At 30.3% G+C, this 16,233-nt stretch overlaps 1 protein-coding gene across 1 annotated transcript; it reads left to right on the top strand.

Annotated features, from left to right (window-relative positions):
* Positions 1-13,247: 13,247 nt before the first annotated feature.
* Positions 13,248-16,109, top strand: TRIADDRAFT_53363 (uncharacterized protein; the record flags this gene model as incomplete). The annotated part of the gene is made up of 5 exons (XM_002109349.1): positions 13,248-13,864; positions 14,755-14,899; positions 15,455-15,587; positions 15,731-15,798; positions 16,002-16,109. 5 exons carry the CDS (start codon positions 13,248-13,250, stop codon positions 16,107-16,109), a joined length of 1,071 nt encoding a protein of 356 aa, XP_002109385.1.
* Positions 16,110-16,233: the final 124 nt, after the last annotated feature.

Here is a 16,233-nt window from a genome sequence, read left to right on the forward strand (position 1 = left end):
TTAAAATAACTATTGCAAATAATCACATTGGCACCTATTCTAATAAATTGCAAATAATCATTCCTAAATACAAAATAGGACTAAATTAAATGCTTTCTTGCTTAACGCGTCATTCAAAACTGGAAAATTTTACTCTTAATAATATGCCATATCCTCAACATGATAGTTGATCTATAGAGGTTTCTCTTACTTTGACAGTGATGAGCGATAAATACCGCTTAACTTATTTCTCCAATAATTACCATTATTCTATGCTTTTAGGACTAAATTAAATGTTTTTGCCTAACATGTCCCTCAAAGCTGGACAATTGAGCTCTTGATAATGTCCTATATCCTCATGTCACGGAGTGATGTCCGTGAAGCTATATTGATTTGTTAATAATTAAATAATTGTTTACCAGCATTAATTAGTTATCTCTACGAAAGAGGTATACTTATTCTAGTAGAATTGTATCGTTCGCAGTGTTACTCAAACAGTAAAAAAGAGGAAAACCGCGATACCTCAATATGATAATTCCGTCATGCGATTTTCATGAATTCACTTTGTGAATTCCTACACTTGTCAGCTAATATCTAGTTGTTGTTTACAAAAATAGGAAATAATTTCTTGTAAAAGTATAACGATCAGCATATCCAAGTATATTGACGTAAGAGAAGTGTAAATTGTTCGCAACAGCATCCTGATCATAAACAGCAATTTTGATTTCAATACTACTACAGTACATTATTACACTCTTATCATTCCTATCTCTAAAGAAAATAGATTGTATGCCATTTAAAGCTTTATAAGATTCAATAGCTCTACTTTAGCTTCGAAATCACAACTAATACGGTAATAATAGCAAAGGTAAGAAATCTTGATAAAATTTGAGATCAAGTACCTTCCAATGCGAATGAAATTATTTTATCTCCACCGATCTTCTCAAAGGATGATACGTATATCATATATATATATGATATACAACCTATGTTATACATATAATAAGAAGCTCTAGTTTACAGAGGTTTTACTAATAAACGTATACCGAAAACTTAGCCTTATAGCGCTTACAATAATAAACGAGATAGAATATCCTCAGGTGTATAATTACGATCATGTACAAGACAAAAAATTTGTCTTAATATTATACAATTAGAATCTTCATGATACAGAATTAGCTATAGCTCGAACCAGTGATCAGGATAACAGGTAATTTCATCACCAGATATAGCTTACACTTGTTCTATTGCAATAATGTTTGTTGGACTCTTAAAGTTCCTAAATACATTTATATTGCAACCGCATGTACAAAATTTTATGAATAGCTTGTTTATATCCTGTACGAAAATTCTCACTTCGACATCCATATAAGAAAGGATTTATAACAGAATTACAGAACAGCAATACTATAGATGTAAAGTAGATGCTATCAGGCACGATCACTTTAGCTACTGGTATAATAATAAATACTAATAGACACCATGACGAATAACACATTAGAAATGCAATAAATACGATAAAGATGGTCGAATTTACGTTAGACTTATTCATAGCAGTTAGTGAGTGATAAGTATTGCGAATCATCCGTTGTCGTTTCCTTCTAAGGAAGCAAAAAATAAATAAATAGCAATAAATTATAGTATTAAAAAATATAACATAATTGATAGTAGCAGAATAGATGCCCCTAGTTATTCCACTTATGCCATCTCTATCCCAACTAGGAAGACAAGCTTTCTCAATCTCTACATAAACACTCTTACTCCATCCTAGAAGCGATACAGCTGGTCCTAAGACACGTGCTGTAAATAATACCAATGCAATAGTATGCATGTCTGGATTGCAATTTTTTAGACTTGACAACGATAAGGTAGCTGTAATGTAACTAGTATTGTGATTGTAGACTATTAGCCATGTTTAGTATAATGTACGGTAGATATTTATCCTAAGAGATATTTGGTAGCTATACCTATAGACTGTAGTGGCATAGACTCTATGCTAGAGTACAGATGACTATATACAGTAAGGTGTTGAGTTACTAATAAGGTTATAGGTAAAAATAGAACTGTAAATCATATATTAGGATATGGTTAATTCATTGTACTTTGGCTGGTGTGAATAATGTCTACGTAAGTACTGTAGTCGTATCGATATTAGATTAATGATGGTCCGTAGTAGAATAGTCTTACTAAGAATAATTTAACTATGTGTAATATAAGGTAAAAGGTTACCATGCGGATTGTAGCTGCGAATGCTACGAAAAGTATAAAAGCATGCAACTTTAGATTATTCTGTTAGTTCATTCTAGAAGTCTTTAGTAGTAGTATTCGGCTAGAGTGGAGCTGTGTGTAGTTAATCTTTGTATAAGATTCAATAAAGCCCTTATTTTTCTAAAATTTGGAATCTCGTGATTGGTATATATCACAGTAGCGCACTATAGCTATCCGCATTAAATTATGAATAGAGCCTACAAATAATACACCTCCAATATACGAATGAATAGAACAACCAATATCATCATAATACTGCCTATCGGCTATGATATTCAATATATAGGGAGGTAAGTTGACTAGTTCGTTCATGATGTCAAAAACAGCTAAATTGATAATTAGATAATTTGTTATAGTTTGAGTTGAACGATTTTGAGAAATAACGATAATGACTAAGACATTGCCAATAACAGCGGCAATAGCGATAACAATAAAAGTAGCAGACTTGATAGCAACAATTTCCAATGGTGTACGACTCGCATTGGTTATATTATCCATTTTCAATAACGAGAAAAACTTTACGATTCGATCAACCTTGAAATGATAAAGAATTATAAAAGACATCAAAAGACTTGGAAAGGATACGAATCAATTTTATTACGTTAACGATATGTTATATAACCATTCTATTAGATCTATAGATAGAAAGTATTGACGATTAGATTTAAAGCGGTCTCGACTTTGATATATAACTGTCACCAATATGTAGGTGTATATTCGTGTGACAAAGATATACCGGAGATATTTCTGGGTCTTTTTCTATCTCTAACTACTTATCAAGATCAGTTCTCCGTAGCAACTATAAACATTTTCCTTAAGTTTCACGACAGAAACGATATAGACCTTCTCCTTACGCGTAAACGGTAAAATAACGAACACTCCCTATTGTAAAAAGTGACTCCCTTTTATACCTTCTATCTGTATTCATGAGCAGCTACAGAGCATATAACATGGAAATCAATACTACTGAAATAAGGGATACTGCTGTCGTTTATTCTTTAGACCAAAATTTATATCACTTTACGCTCTACTTTAAAAATACTTCGGAAGATGCATAGAACACGAAACAGTCATGATCATAACACGATCTGACCTTTGAGCTCTGTTATAAATTAGGTATCTAACTAATTCACTTGCCCTTACTAGAAAATGAATTAGTTTCACATTTGGTAACTCTAGTGACAAGCTACCAACTGTATAAAGATTAGTGCAACGCATTCATACTTGACCGTGGTCTTTAATATCGTGATAGAATTCATTTATTCTCATTAAAATTTTTACTTGTATTTGTACACTATGCGCGTAAGAGAATACCTAAGCTAAAAGGTACGGTTTGTGATTTTGATCCATCATAGAATTTAATCAATAATTTTAAAATATATTGACAATATTTAGTAATGCATGTAATAAAATATTTGATCAAGAACATGATTCGATGGTTTTAATTCAATATAAGTTGTAACGTAGATCAAATATATATAGCATTAAATTACATTAACGAGTTTTTAATCTTAAAACATTGATTAGTACACGTTTACTTACAATTTTTCTCTTTTTATAGCAATCAAGACAAATGCGGTTTTCTGTTTAAGTACAATCAATCCTAAAATTTAATGGTAGAGAAAAGAAAGAAGCCTAGATCTCGAATGGAGCTAAAGCTACATGTTAGCGAATTCTTACTTATTAATATACTAACAACTCACGTAAAAATTATTTTATGGACCCCATCTTAAAAATATCGTTGTACTAATAATGAACCGATAACCTGGTATGAAAAATATGGAAGCGACCGCGTAAATATTTAATAACTGACGCCAGAAAATTACTTTATGTAATTAAAAATTAAGCTATTTATATAATATGTAAGTAAAAGCTCGAAATTTATTTTTTACGCTATCTATCATATATAATGAGCAAAAATAAAATTGAATACAAAATCTTGCATTAGTTTAGGCGTCATAACTTGCTAGTAGCGTTATTACAGTGTTGGAATCACTTAAAGTATAATCGATACCTTATCATGGATCTCTAGTGATCATTAATTTTTGCGATTATATTACCTTAACGAAATTTTTCAATCACCTATGATGGTAATTAAAGCTAAAGGAAAACATAACTTGCCAGATTTAATATCAATTTAACTGTAATTATTTCCCAATATTCGAACTATGTATGAACGAGCATATAAATCATAATTATGAACATCTTTAATAAAGAGCCTGAAATAACTTAGTATTGAAGAATAATAAATACTATTTAGATTCTTCTAAACATATACTGATTTACCTACTTTGACATTATGTACTCGTATGTGTAAGGAGTTGTAAAACTCAAGTACTACCGTATGATGTGGAAGAAATCATCGCTGAGCAAGTTACAGATAATTTACTTTAGAATTGATACCATTTCCACATATCCTGCTAAGTGAGAGCTTTTTTATTCAGTCATTTAGTATCATAATCCAATCTTGTAAGCTGGCGTAAAGGTAATTCTTATTTTAATTTATACACTTAGTCAGCAACCCTGAAAACAAGTCACTTCCTCAAGTACTGTTAGCAAACAGAAACGACCTTTCTAGTTTTATCATATAATCCACAGAAATTTCTAGTCACTTTTATTTAGAACTAATAGTTCATGCGGATAAAATTTTATTTGCAATCATAGAAATCTGAAGTTTTCTTATATCAAGCAATAGACTTTGGATAAACATGGACATTATAAAAGATTTAAATTTTCTTTCCTATATTCAATTAGATATTCGAATAATTTACGTACAATCAGATATCTTGCTTTTACTTAACAAAGCAACAAGATGGCATCGTTTTTACAAATAAGCTGCAAACGCTTTGCTAGCATTTGTTGTATAAACTTTCAAAACGACATTTCTTACGATAGCCGTTCCAAATATTACAGTTTTTCACGTTTAGTAAGTAATTCAAATGGTAAATTGTTGATAGCCTTATATTTTTACTTTATCAAGCATTAAAAATTATCATCATTGTTTAGTAGGTTTCTCTAAGAATTATTTATGGCCAATTGTGTGTATTACATATTTAACTTTATTTGAATCGTCTTCTAAGTAATCCTGCCTATTTCATTAAATTTAGAGCAAGATGAATAATTTTCCTTTTTTGACTAGCAGTATCAGCGCTACCATAGTAAAGGCAGTTATACAAAGCGGTAGCAGTTGTGTGCAGGTACGATAATAATAAAATTATAACATATTGTAATAAATATCGTCTCATCCATTTAGCTTTCTCTTATTTAGATTATATATTTTGTGTGTTGATTGCTCATATTTGTTCGTATCTACTTCTGAACTTCTTCTGTGCGCTATATTAGACTTACAGCAAAACCAATAATAATTTTTTATTTGGAGAGTATTCAAAAATTTCATTTTTCTTCAACATTAAGTAAGATAGGTAAAGATTTCCTTGAGTAACTTCAGCTTATTAGTATAGTTTAAGACATTCGGAACCTATTTTCCGCTAAAATTCTACCTATACTTAAATATTTTCAAACAGAACAGTAACAGTGATCTAAAGAATATACATAGACTACTGGATTTGTATAGCCTATGATTTATTCTATTGAAATAATACTGTAGACTAAGATATGCTTGACAGCTGGCTATAGTTTTTAATTTCTTATAAGTTTTAATTTTCCTTATTGCAAATTTCGTGTAATTTATTATGCGATCTATATGTAGTAACTTAATCATTACATCATGGACGGATAGCAGCCTACGTTAACAGAATTTTCTATCGATCAACTTTTAAATAGAAGCATGTGCGATAAAGATCTGTATTTTCTTCCTATCTTTTTTTGGATACATACATTTGATATCTACTTTTGCCCCTGCGGCATAACTTAGAGCTATTTCATAAACCATCGAATCTTTATTGAAATTAGAACTTTTAAATAAGGAGAAATGCTCACTCAAATCCAAACAGGATAATACGGATGCAATTCGAAGATGGATAACACAAGTACACAATATCTAACTGTAGATAGTTTTTTGGTTTGTTTATTGCTAATCAAAGACTATTACCAGCATACAAGGCATAAAATTAAGTTAGCTACTACTTTAATTTTATCTAATAGAATTGATTAGCTATAGAGAGTAAACGAAATATATTAATTTATCGGTAGAAAAGCAATTTACAGGGATAAAGAGGGTACAATAAATGCAAGACAGAAAGGGTGATTCAATAATTGTAAACGAAATTAGATGAAGGTATATCATGTAACAAATGCTAAATTTCCGAAAGATTATATTCACTTATTATTTCATATAAGTTAACGGTTGTGTTTTAACAGTAATTTTAATCGTCGTCTCTAAATTTTTATCATTTTCATAATTGACGAAATTTCAATTATTGCGTTAAGATCACAGTATTAACCGGCAAAAAGTACAGTAATCTGATACTGACTACAACTAAGGGTGTCAGAGGTTCTAACAGCAATCATCAAGGAATCCAAAGGTCAATTCTATTCCTTTCAAAATATAAGCCATAATGATCAACTAACATGTAATAGATGAAGACATAGAAAAACAGTAAGTATCTTGATATTACTAATTAATTATTGTACAAACTCACGTTCTCTTGCCATGACTGGCTCTGCAGGAGTAATTTCAAGATCAAATGCTTTCTGCTGGAATAATGATGATTGCATAATAACTCATAGAGATAATTATACTAATTTTAACCAATGCTGTTTACTTGAAAATAGAAATGGTTACTATTACCATCTGCTAGTCCTTCCCAACAATAGAAAGCTCAATTCTAAATATTTTCTTTTAATGTATTATACGCAGGAACTCAGGTTGATCGCATTACTTGCATAATTTGTTGACGGTATAATTATATCAAAATCGTTATAATAACATATGTTCAAGCAGTTTGGCCATAATTCGAGAATGATCTACTGTTGCATTACTGCTAAACAAATACGGCCTAATATCGTGCAAGATAGACTACGGTCAACAGTTTGTAGAATAGACTGTTTAGAAAAGATGTAATCTATATTTTGTAAATCATGGACCATATACAATACGCGTAAAAGGGATTAAAGGACAATTGCAGTCTTTAAGGAACTGTGAAATAAGTATAACGCAACAGCCTGATCAAATTGATTGACATTATATAGTATTATATGCTATTCAATAATTCAGGATTATCGATCCAAGTCAGCAAACTTTGGCTAGAAATACCAATATGAGCCATAAACAACTCATAATATTTCTCCTACAAGCAATCTTACTGTATTTCTGCGCCGACATCCCTGTATTAAGTAATATTCTCCTGTATTTATCATAGCGCACATAACTTTATAATGTACTTCTAACAATGTCTCATATTTTCAATATGATAGTTAGGCAATAGAGACTTCTCTCTGCTCGATTAACAACAATGAAATATTTAACACAGGTCATTTCTTGGGTATTGTATACAGACTGTTTGCTCGCACATTAATCAACAGGAAATTTATCGAAGTATAAGCTTAGATTACCTTCAAACTGTAATACAAAGAATTTAGCGAATTTCGGATTCCAAAATTAGTGAACATTAACAACTAAAATCTGACTAGCTGCTGTATAAAGATACTAATATATTTATTGGAAAGTACAATTTTAAAGCTCACATCTCCGAGTGCTATTAGAATATTAGCATGAATTGTCCGCTCATCATTTACTGGTATAGTACTAGCTTCAATAATTAATGCCATAGATGAGTAAATTGCATTTGATTTAGAGGTTTATAAGATATAGAAAGCTATTTTTGAGTTCATGTTAAATGATAAAGTCCAAACCATAAAGTTAAAACTGGCTGATGAATAATCTAAGATTTTCATCGATTTCTTCGTCCATGGAAATGTAAACGTATCTAAAGCCTTTGTCAATAATTAAACATTAAATCCAGCTGATGTTGTTTGTCTCATCAAAAAAATCGAAGTGGCAGCTATAGACACGGTAGTAATCAACCATTAGTTCGTTAGTCGTGTCCTTATTTTTCCTATTTCTACGTAAACAAATTCGATGTCTTTGTCAATAATTAATAAAACAAATCAAAATTTAGCCGACGTTGTTTATGTAATCAAAATAATCGATATGATGGCTATAAATAAGGTAGTAATCAATCATTACTTTTAAAGTTATGTCCTTATTTTCCTATTCCCTCGCTCTATACCGGCGCGTCACTATTTTAAGGTTTTACCTAAATGCAAATAAGTTGATTTAGCTAGTATTATTTATATGGCGAAGAAAAACAGGAATAGCAAGCACGGCAACGGTAGTGGTGACCATTTAGCTTTTAAATAAGCAATTTCCTTTTGTTTTTCGCCTCTATATTCTATTGTATATTATCAGGAAGTAATTTTAATGCAGGGAAAAAACGATCTTGTTTTTCGTTGGATAATATAATCTAAAATGGATTAACTTTAATAGTAAAATACTTGCTATCTATTCGCATTTTTGTACAGAATCTGTCGTCACTGCATCTGATGCTTGTACTAGTAATATTAGATATTTACTCAGTTAATCTATAATAAAAGATAGAGAAAATAGTAAGAAAAAATTATCGAATTGTCCTTATTTTTATCCTTTGCTAAATTTCGGTAACTATTAATCAAAATTTAGTCTTGATATCTAAACGTTTCTAGTACTAGTATAACTAATTGCCATGTTATGATCAATTTTTATAAATTGAAATTGATCGTAGCAAATATTTCAGAGTTGACCAGATTATATCCTCTTCCTGACTCGAGTCTATAAAATGGGATAGGGATCCGTCGAATATACTGTATAGCATTAAGTAAATTGCCAACAGATGGACATTGCACGCTATGCTTTGGCTTCTTATTACCTTAACTTTAGATTAATTATTTCTTCTCAATAATGAAAAGAACTGAGAGTAAATCAAGCATAACCTTAGTGTTCACGTGCATTAATTATCATTATTATTATAAATACCATCATGATTAATTATTAATGGTCAAACTTGCTACTCTAATATACTTATACTTTCAAGTTCAATAGACAATTATAACTAAAGTTAATCACCTTTTATTTTGTTAATGTATAGGGATTTATTATATAAATAATAAGGTGGTGTTACGATTTAGACTTACGGAAATAAGAGTAATTGGGTCCTCCTTATTGGGGTTTATTTTAACTGGCTTCTAGCCATTGCCAATATTTCAATTGTGATATAGATTTTTCTTATAGTAAGAAACCTGTTTTCTGTAAGGAGTCAAAAGCGGAGACTAAGTTTGCAACTCTATTATAGGCTCTGATTGATTGGAACTGCACTCTTTCATATATGTTAAATCTACGCAATTCTTGCCACCCATTGATTACATAATTATAACGATCTTTAGTAAATCAATGTTTGTAAATACTTTAACTCCGCCTTAAACTCTTATTTAAATCAGTTCTTGATATTTACAACTATCGCGATGTTTTGTAAAGGATTTAAGGTAGCCAAACTGTCTTCTATATTTAATTAAATGAATTGGCAATTATGGATTATAATTACTAGAGTTGAATTTCGGTGTGGGCATTCGGTGAACACTCAAACGCTTTTGCGGTCAACTAGAAGTTAAAGTAATCCAAGTCAACCCAACAGAAATATTTTACTAATGTAAAATCCTATTTTTCTTTTTAATCCACACCCAATGTAATAAAATACTTTAACTCCGCCCTAAAATGATTCGATTTAATCACTGCAGTTCTTGATATTTACGAATATCATCATAATTTTTGATAGACTTTTTCTTATAGTGCTAGATAAAAAACAATTTATGCATATTCAATGTGTCATATAGGATCGTAGTTTAACTCCGCTTCGAAATGGATTATATTAAAATCTGCTCTAGATCTATCCATTAGCATCATTTAGGCTCTCAACAATAAAGATTACTACATTGACATATTACTCTTCCCGGTTGTAACTAGCTCTTGCCATATCAACATCCAACATGATCATCGTAGTATAAAAGTAAACTTATATGCGATAATTGATAGCGTGGTTACTAGAATCCGTAATACCTACCGTATGTAACTTGATTTCCTAAGAATAATTTTGTCATTTCTACTAAGCAACTACACGACCATCATCATTCCGACTGCGTATATATTATACATAATACGATTATTTTAGTCCATATTGAAATGTATCTGTACCATTCCATTGGACAAAATTAGTTTAAAACTACAAGATATTCCATTACTGTTCGCATGCATATCATGTCTATCCTTTCTGTTCTACGATATCCAAGTTGAGCAGGATCGAAATAGCAGCTTTTAATTACCACTCAGGCGTAGGAAATAAAAATAAACCTCTTGCCACTCAATATAGCAATGTGTGATATGAAAGGTGAAAATATTTTTACACTAGGGCTCCATTGATAATTAAAATCACAGGTTAATTAATTTGTTTATTCTCCTGATTTTCTAGAATTTACATGCTAACCGGATTAGAATTATAATATAATCACTGTAGCATAGAAATAAACTTATTCACGATAACCGATAGAGTAATTATAATAACTGGTGATACCACAAGTAACTTAGTTTCCAAAAAATAATCCTGTCATTCATGCAAAGTAATTATACGATTATTCTGATTGCATACAGATTATAGATATACAGTACGATCACAGTCTCATCTAGCATGTCCAAGTTAGCAGGGTCGAAATAATGACTTTTAATTATCGCTCTAGCGTAAAGAGTAAAAATAAACCTCTTATTGCTCAGAATATAACAACATAGGGTATGAAAGGGTGAAAATAAATTTACCTTACTGCTCTATTGACAATTAATATATTAAAATCACAGGTTAATTAATTGTTGATTTTTCTAGGACTTGTAGGTTAATGGGATTTGAATTACAATAAAATTTACCTTTTCAAATACTTACGTAGCCTATTCACTATTGATACTGAAATGAATCTGCTATAAATAGATCAACGCAGAATAAGAATAAGAAAGTATGAATGAAAGTCAAACTGAGCTTAAAATTGATCCTATGTTTATCAGAATCGTGATATTTATCTGATAAAATTGTTAACTCATGATCCTCGCATCATAATGTTCTAAAAGTTTTTCAATACTATAATTTTATAACTAATAACTGTAAAAATATTTTCAGCATCTTGTATTGAAAGATTAATATTATGATGAGAAGTATAAAGAAAGCTTTCATTCCTTTTACGTTATTATCAAGACAAGAGTAGTTTAGTATTTCCTACCTATTATTTAAAACTTCATATTCATCATGTCCAGATTCGTATTTGTCATGCAAATGATGGCTTGTGGTCAGTATTCGAAGAGTAAAAACAAATTGTTTGCTTTTCTTCGTGTTGATCGCTAAACAAGAATAGTTTAAATTTTAATCTCTTGCGTGCAGTTTGATATCCCGTCTTCCGGCTATTATTTAAAAGATCTACACTCAGAACGCCGAAATTTGTATTTGTCATGCAAATAATAACTTCTAGTTAGTATTAATTAAAAATTAACTAAGGCATTGATGTTTATTCGTCATGATAGCGAGAGAAGAATAGTCTGCAATTCAATCGTCCGGGTATTATTCTGTAATTATTTTTATCACGTCTAATATTATGCTTGTCATACGTTACTAATAATGCCTTGATAAAAATAAGAAATAAAGTATTCATCTTTCTTCGTCAGCAAGACAAGAATAATTGCATTTCCTGACTACTATTTTGGAATCTATTTTCTCTAAGTCTAAAAATTATACTCATTATGCTAACGTTGATTGGTGGTTAATTTTGATAAGAAAGGAATCATCCGTCCTTCTCCATCCTGTTAGAAAGACAAGAATAACTGAACATTCTAAATATCTAGCCATTATTCTAAAGTCTACATTATTTAATACCCATCACGCCTAAAATTACGTTAGTCATTCAAATAAACATTATAATTTAATAAAAACAAGAAATTTACTGATAAAATAATCATTTTTCTCTTTCGATTTGATAGCAAGATAGGAACAACTGAGTATTTCTAAATATTATATTTGAAGATTCATTATACCAATATTGACTTATGCGTACAGTTCCCTTACGTACGAAATCAACGGTTCATTTTCTCTCACTTGAATATCAAAGCTACTTTAAAATTCTAGGAATCTAGGTACTATTATAAAATCTATTTTCATCACACCTTCAATTCTATTTGTCATGCTAATGACGCCTTAATATCCTCATTGTAATCAAGAATCTTTCATCAACATCCATTAGTAAACAATAATCATCACGGTAACATGAGGATTAATCTATTGAAGGCGTTAAAAAAACAATCATTCAAATTCACCACATATGTTGCAAGGTGATAACAATTAATTTGAGACAAAAATAAAGAGGATCATCCATTTATTTATAATCTACCGGTAAATCTTCCTTAGCAACAATGGATAAGATAGCCGACGATAATCTCAAGCAGAAATAAGTATTGATTTCTTTTTAATGATGATATCAATAGAATTTACATAACACTAGTAGAAAAACAGAGCATAATCGAATGAGATTCGTATTTACAATCAAGATCAAATAACGGAAGTTAGATTGGATATGTCAAATTATCCTATAAACAAAATACTCATTCAGATCAATTTGTAATTGATGACGGCTTTATAAACTAATCTATATACCATATTGGATACAATTTGCCATTAAGTAGTTATTCAATGACATATTGAAATTATCAACTTGTCTGACATTGGTTATCTCGCATACCTCTGTCATTCTTATTCTCCAACTTCTTTACTGACAATTAATCAATAGAATATTGTACTATTAATTCAATTTTCTACTTTTTTGCTCATTTGCATTGAAATTGATCGACATCATCTAGGACTATCAATGTTTCTTAGATTAGATTGATTACGATCATAATTTCCATTAGTTAATTTACATTGTAGTAGTACTAATACGATTAAAATCTTGTAGGATAGGAAATTGATTGCTTAAATACAAATATGAAGATTAGCATAGATCGGAAATCGAATCTTTCGATACGCATATTGATTATAATTGGTTTAGTAGTCCCCTATCATGCTGTTACGTTGAATCATGATGTTAAAGGATGGGCTACTACATTAGGCGAAGAGATGATGGTATTCACCGAAAAAATTCTCTCACCTGGTAAAATTCAACGATTCTATGATGGAATTGATTATCAACAAAATTTAACATCAGCTGTAGCAATCGTTGAAGATTTAAGGAGGCAGTTGAATGCAAGTTTAGCAGATATCATCAAGTTTGTTCAATCAGCAAAAAGTAATATTGAATCCGGTTACTCATCCAAGCAAGCTCAATCATCGACCAGTTATCAACTATGCTGCAATCCAATTAATTTAAGATTTAATAAAGAATTAAATGATAAAATCAATTTATCATCGCCATGCATCACTTTTCCGGTGGAAACAACGCAGAGTTATATACCTAATTCTTTAAAATTGGCCTATCGACAAAATTTCGCCGACAATTTATCTGTTAAATGGCAATATTTTGCTGGAGCGGATAACATTTTCTATCAATATCCAACAACCCAAAGATATTGCAAAACGAATTATACCACTGAGACCAAATTCAAGTAAGAATAGCTTATTATAATTTATTAATATCATGATCAGAATATATTGCGAAATAATCATTCCTAGAGCTTAAATTAGGATGATAGATTTTATAGAAGTTAACATTATATCGGTCCTACACTTTCATATTTCATGTTGACTGATTTTATTCCTCCGGGTATACGTAATAAAAATTTTCGAAGCTAGTTGTAGTACCTGAAGAAAGCACTCCAGTAAAAATTATTCCACGTAGATGTCCGAATAAGAAATTGATTTATTGCATCATATAGCTTCTTACCATTAAGTTAAATTAGTATAAAGATACACGCATGTTTAATTTGAATATATTTAGAGCGAGTACGTGAGTACGCACTGCGTGACTCAATTTTCAGTCCTACAAATATATGACAGGACTTAGAAAATATGTTATCATTATAAAGTCTAAATTCTTCTAGTAGATTAGCTCTGAAATAATAATTTAAAACCTAGCAAGATTCAATTTGGGTTATGCGACCTGGTATAGTAAAATTTTAAGATAAATAGCAAATAAATGACAAAATTATAGATACCAAGCTGTTAATAACACTTTACCCTATAATTACGCCACGCACGATCTAACTCTTTTGCAAATTACAGTAGTCTGCTATACTAAAGTATTTCAGGATAATATTTCACACAGGCAGTCAAAATTAAAAGTCTACGTTTATTTATAATCCTTTCTAATTTCTGAAGAAGATCTTAAGCGCATTCATTTAAACATCTAATAATATCGCTTGTGTTGGTCCTAAATTTTCAGAAATTTAGTCTTACTCTTCATTCAAAAATACTGTATTTAAATAATACAGAATTTCTTCACCACACACACTAAAACACTATAACATTGGCCATTTATTTTATTCTCTATTTACAGGCAATGGTATGTTAATGCTGCATCACCAAGTTCCAAGCGCTTGGTATTAGTGTTGGATAGAAGTGGATCAATGTCTGGTGATCGATTTTTGAAAGTTAAGGAAGCAGCTACAGCTGTTCTAGACAGTCTTGGACCAAATGATGAGGTTAATATATGCACTGTATGGAAAACATGCCTAAAATATTTTGTTACTTGTAGAATATCACTTTTCTAATATTATCTACGTAGTACATAAATGTTTAAAAAATAGAACACTGAACCTAGACGTTCCAAAGTTTTATCTAAATTAAATAATTATATTTAGAGCATGCATACGGCAATATCAGAGTTAAATAATAGTGGCATAATATCCAATTTCAGTAATCTTCAAGTAATCATTTCATATAAATTACATGAGATATTTGCAACAACTTGCAGAATATATCACTCCATTGCGGTAGTTTCTTAATAAACAACTTACGGCTAATAGAACACTAAAGTTGAGATTTTCAAACGAGTAGTCGTAAAAGAATTTTTAATTGGAGTATACCTACAGTATTATCATAGTTCGAATAGTATTGTCGTAATATCAAGTCTAAAATCTACAATTAGAAATGATCATTCCACATTTAAAACTAGTAGTGTTTAATAAATATTATGAAATTAAATACAATTACATGGTAAAAACTTTCTATTCATGATGGTATCAATATATTGATAGATTGGAGTCATTGCTTTTGACGATGAAATCAGAATTCATGGAGGTTGCAAAGTAACCACAGTTTCACCAGCAACACCACAGTCTATAATATTTCTTAAAGATTTCATTAACAACAAAATTCAACCAGAATTTGGTAAATTTAATACTCTTCATTACAAGCAATTTTAAAAACTTTTAGATCATCAACTTAGAAAGCAATATTTATGTTGAAAATAAGAAATACAATAAGCATCATCTTCCATTAACTTTACGTTTACTGCTTGATATTAAATTCAGGGAGTACTGGCTACGTACCAGCCTTGAAACATGCCTTTGATATGTTGTCCACGAATATGACATCTAAGGTCTAGCAATAATTCTATAATTAAATAATAGGTTTCTAGATATATCATTAAGGGGAAAAGTATTTTCTTGACCATTTATTTCTATAATTCAGCCCCATAATGTAGGAAAATGTTAGGCTATTATTTATTAACCTGACAGAATTATCAAGCAGGCGTAAGATAAAAACTAATAATCTTAACCTTCTTATATTGGATACTGACAGGCTAAAACGAAAACCAACCTTATTGTATTTCTAACGGATGGTCATCCAGATGAACCAGAGTCTCAGATTTTGGATGTTATAAAGAACAGAAATGAGGCCTTGGTATGAATAATTTTACAATTGATGGGCATTATATATAGTAAAACAACAGTTTTATTCATTAAAAATTACCTAGGAATCCGTTCTTAATTACAACTATTGAGTGTCGAGACAGCAAAAAATTTGTCCTAAT

This window comes from Trichoplax adhaerens, genomic scaffold (assembly GCF_000150275.1).
Source record: "Trichoplax adhaerens TRIADscaffold_2 genomic scaffold, whole genome shotgun sequence".
NCBI classification, from domain to species: Eukaryota; Metazoa; Placozoa; class Uniplacotomia; order Trichoplacea; family Trichoplacidae; genus Trichoplax; species Trichoplax adhaerens.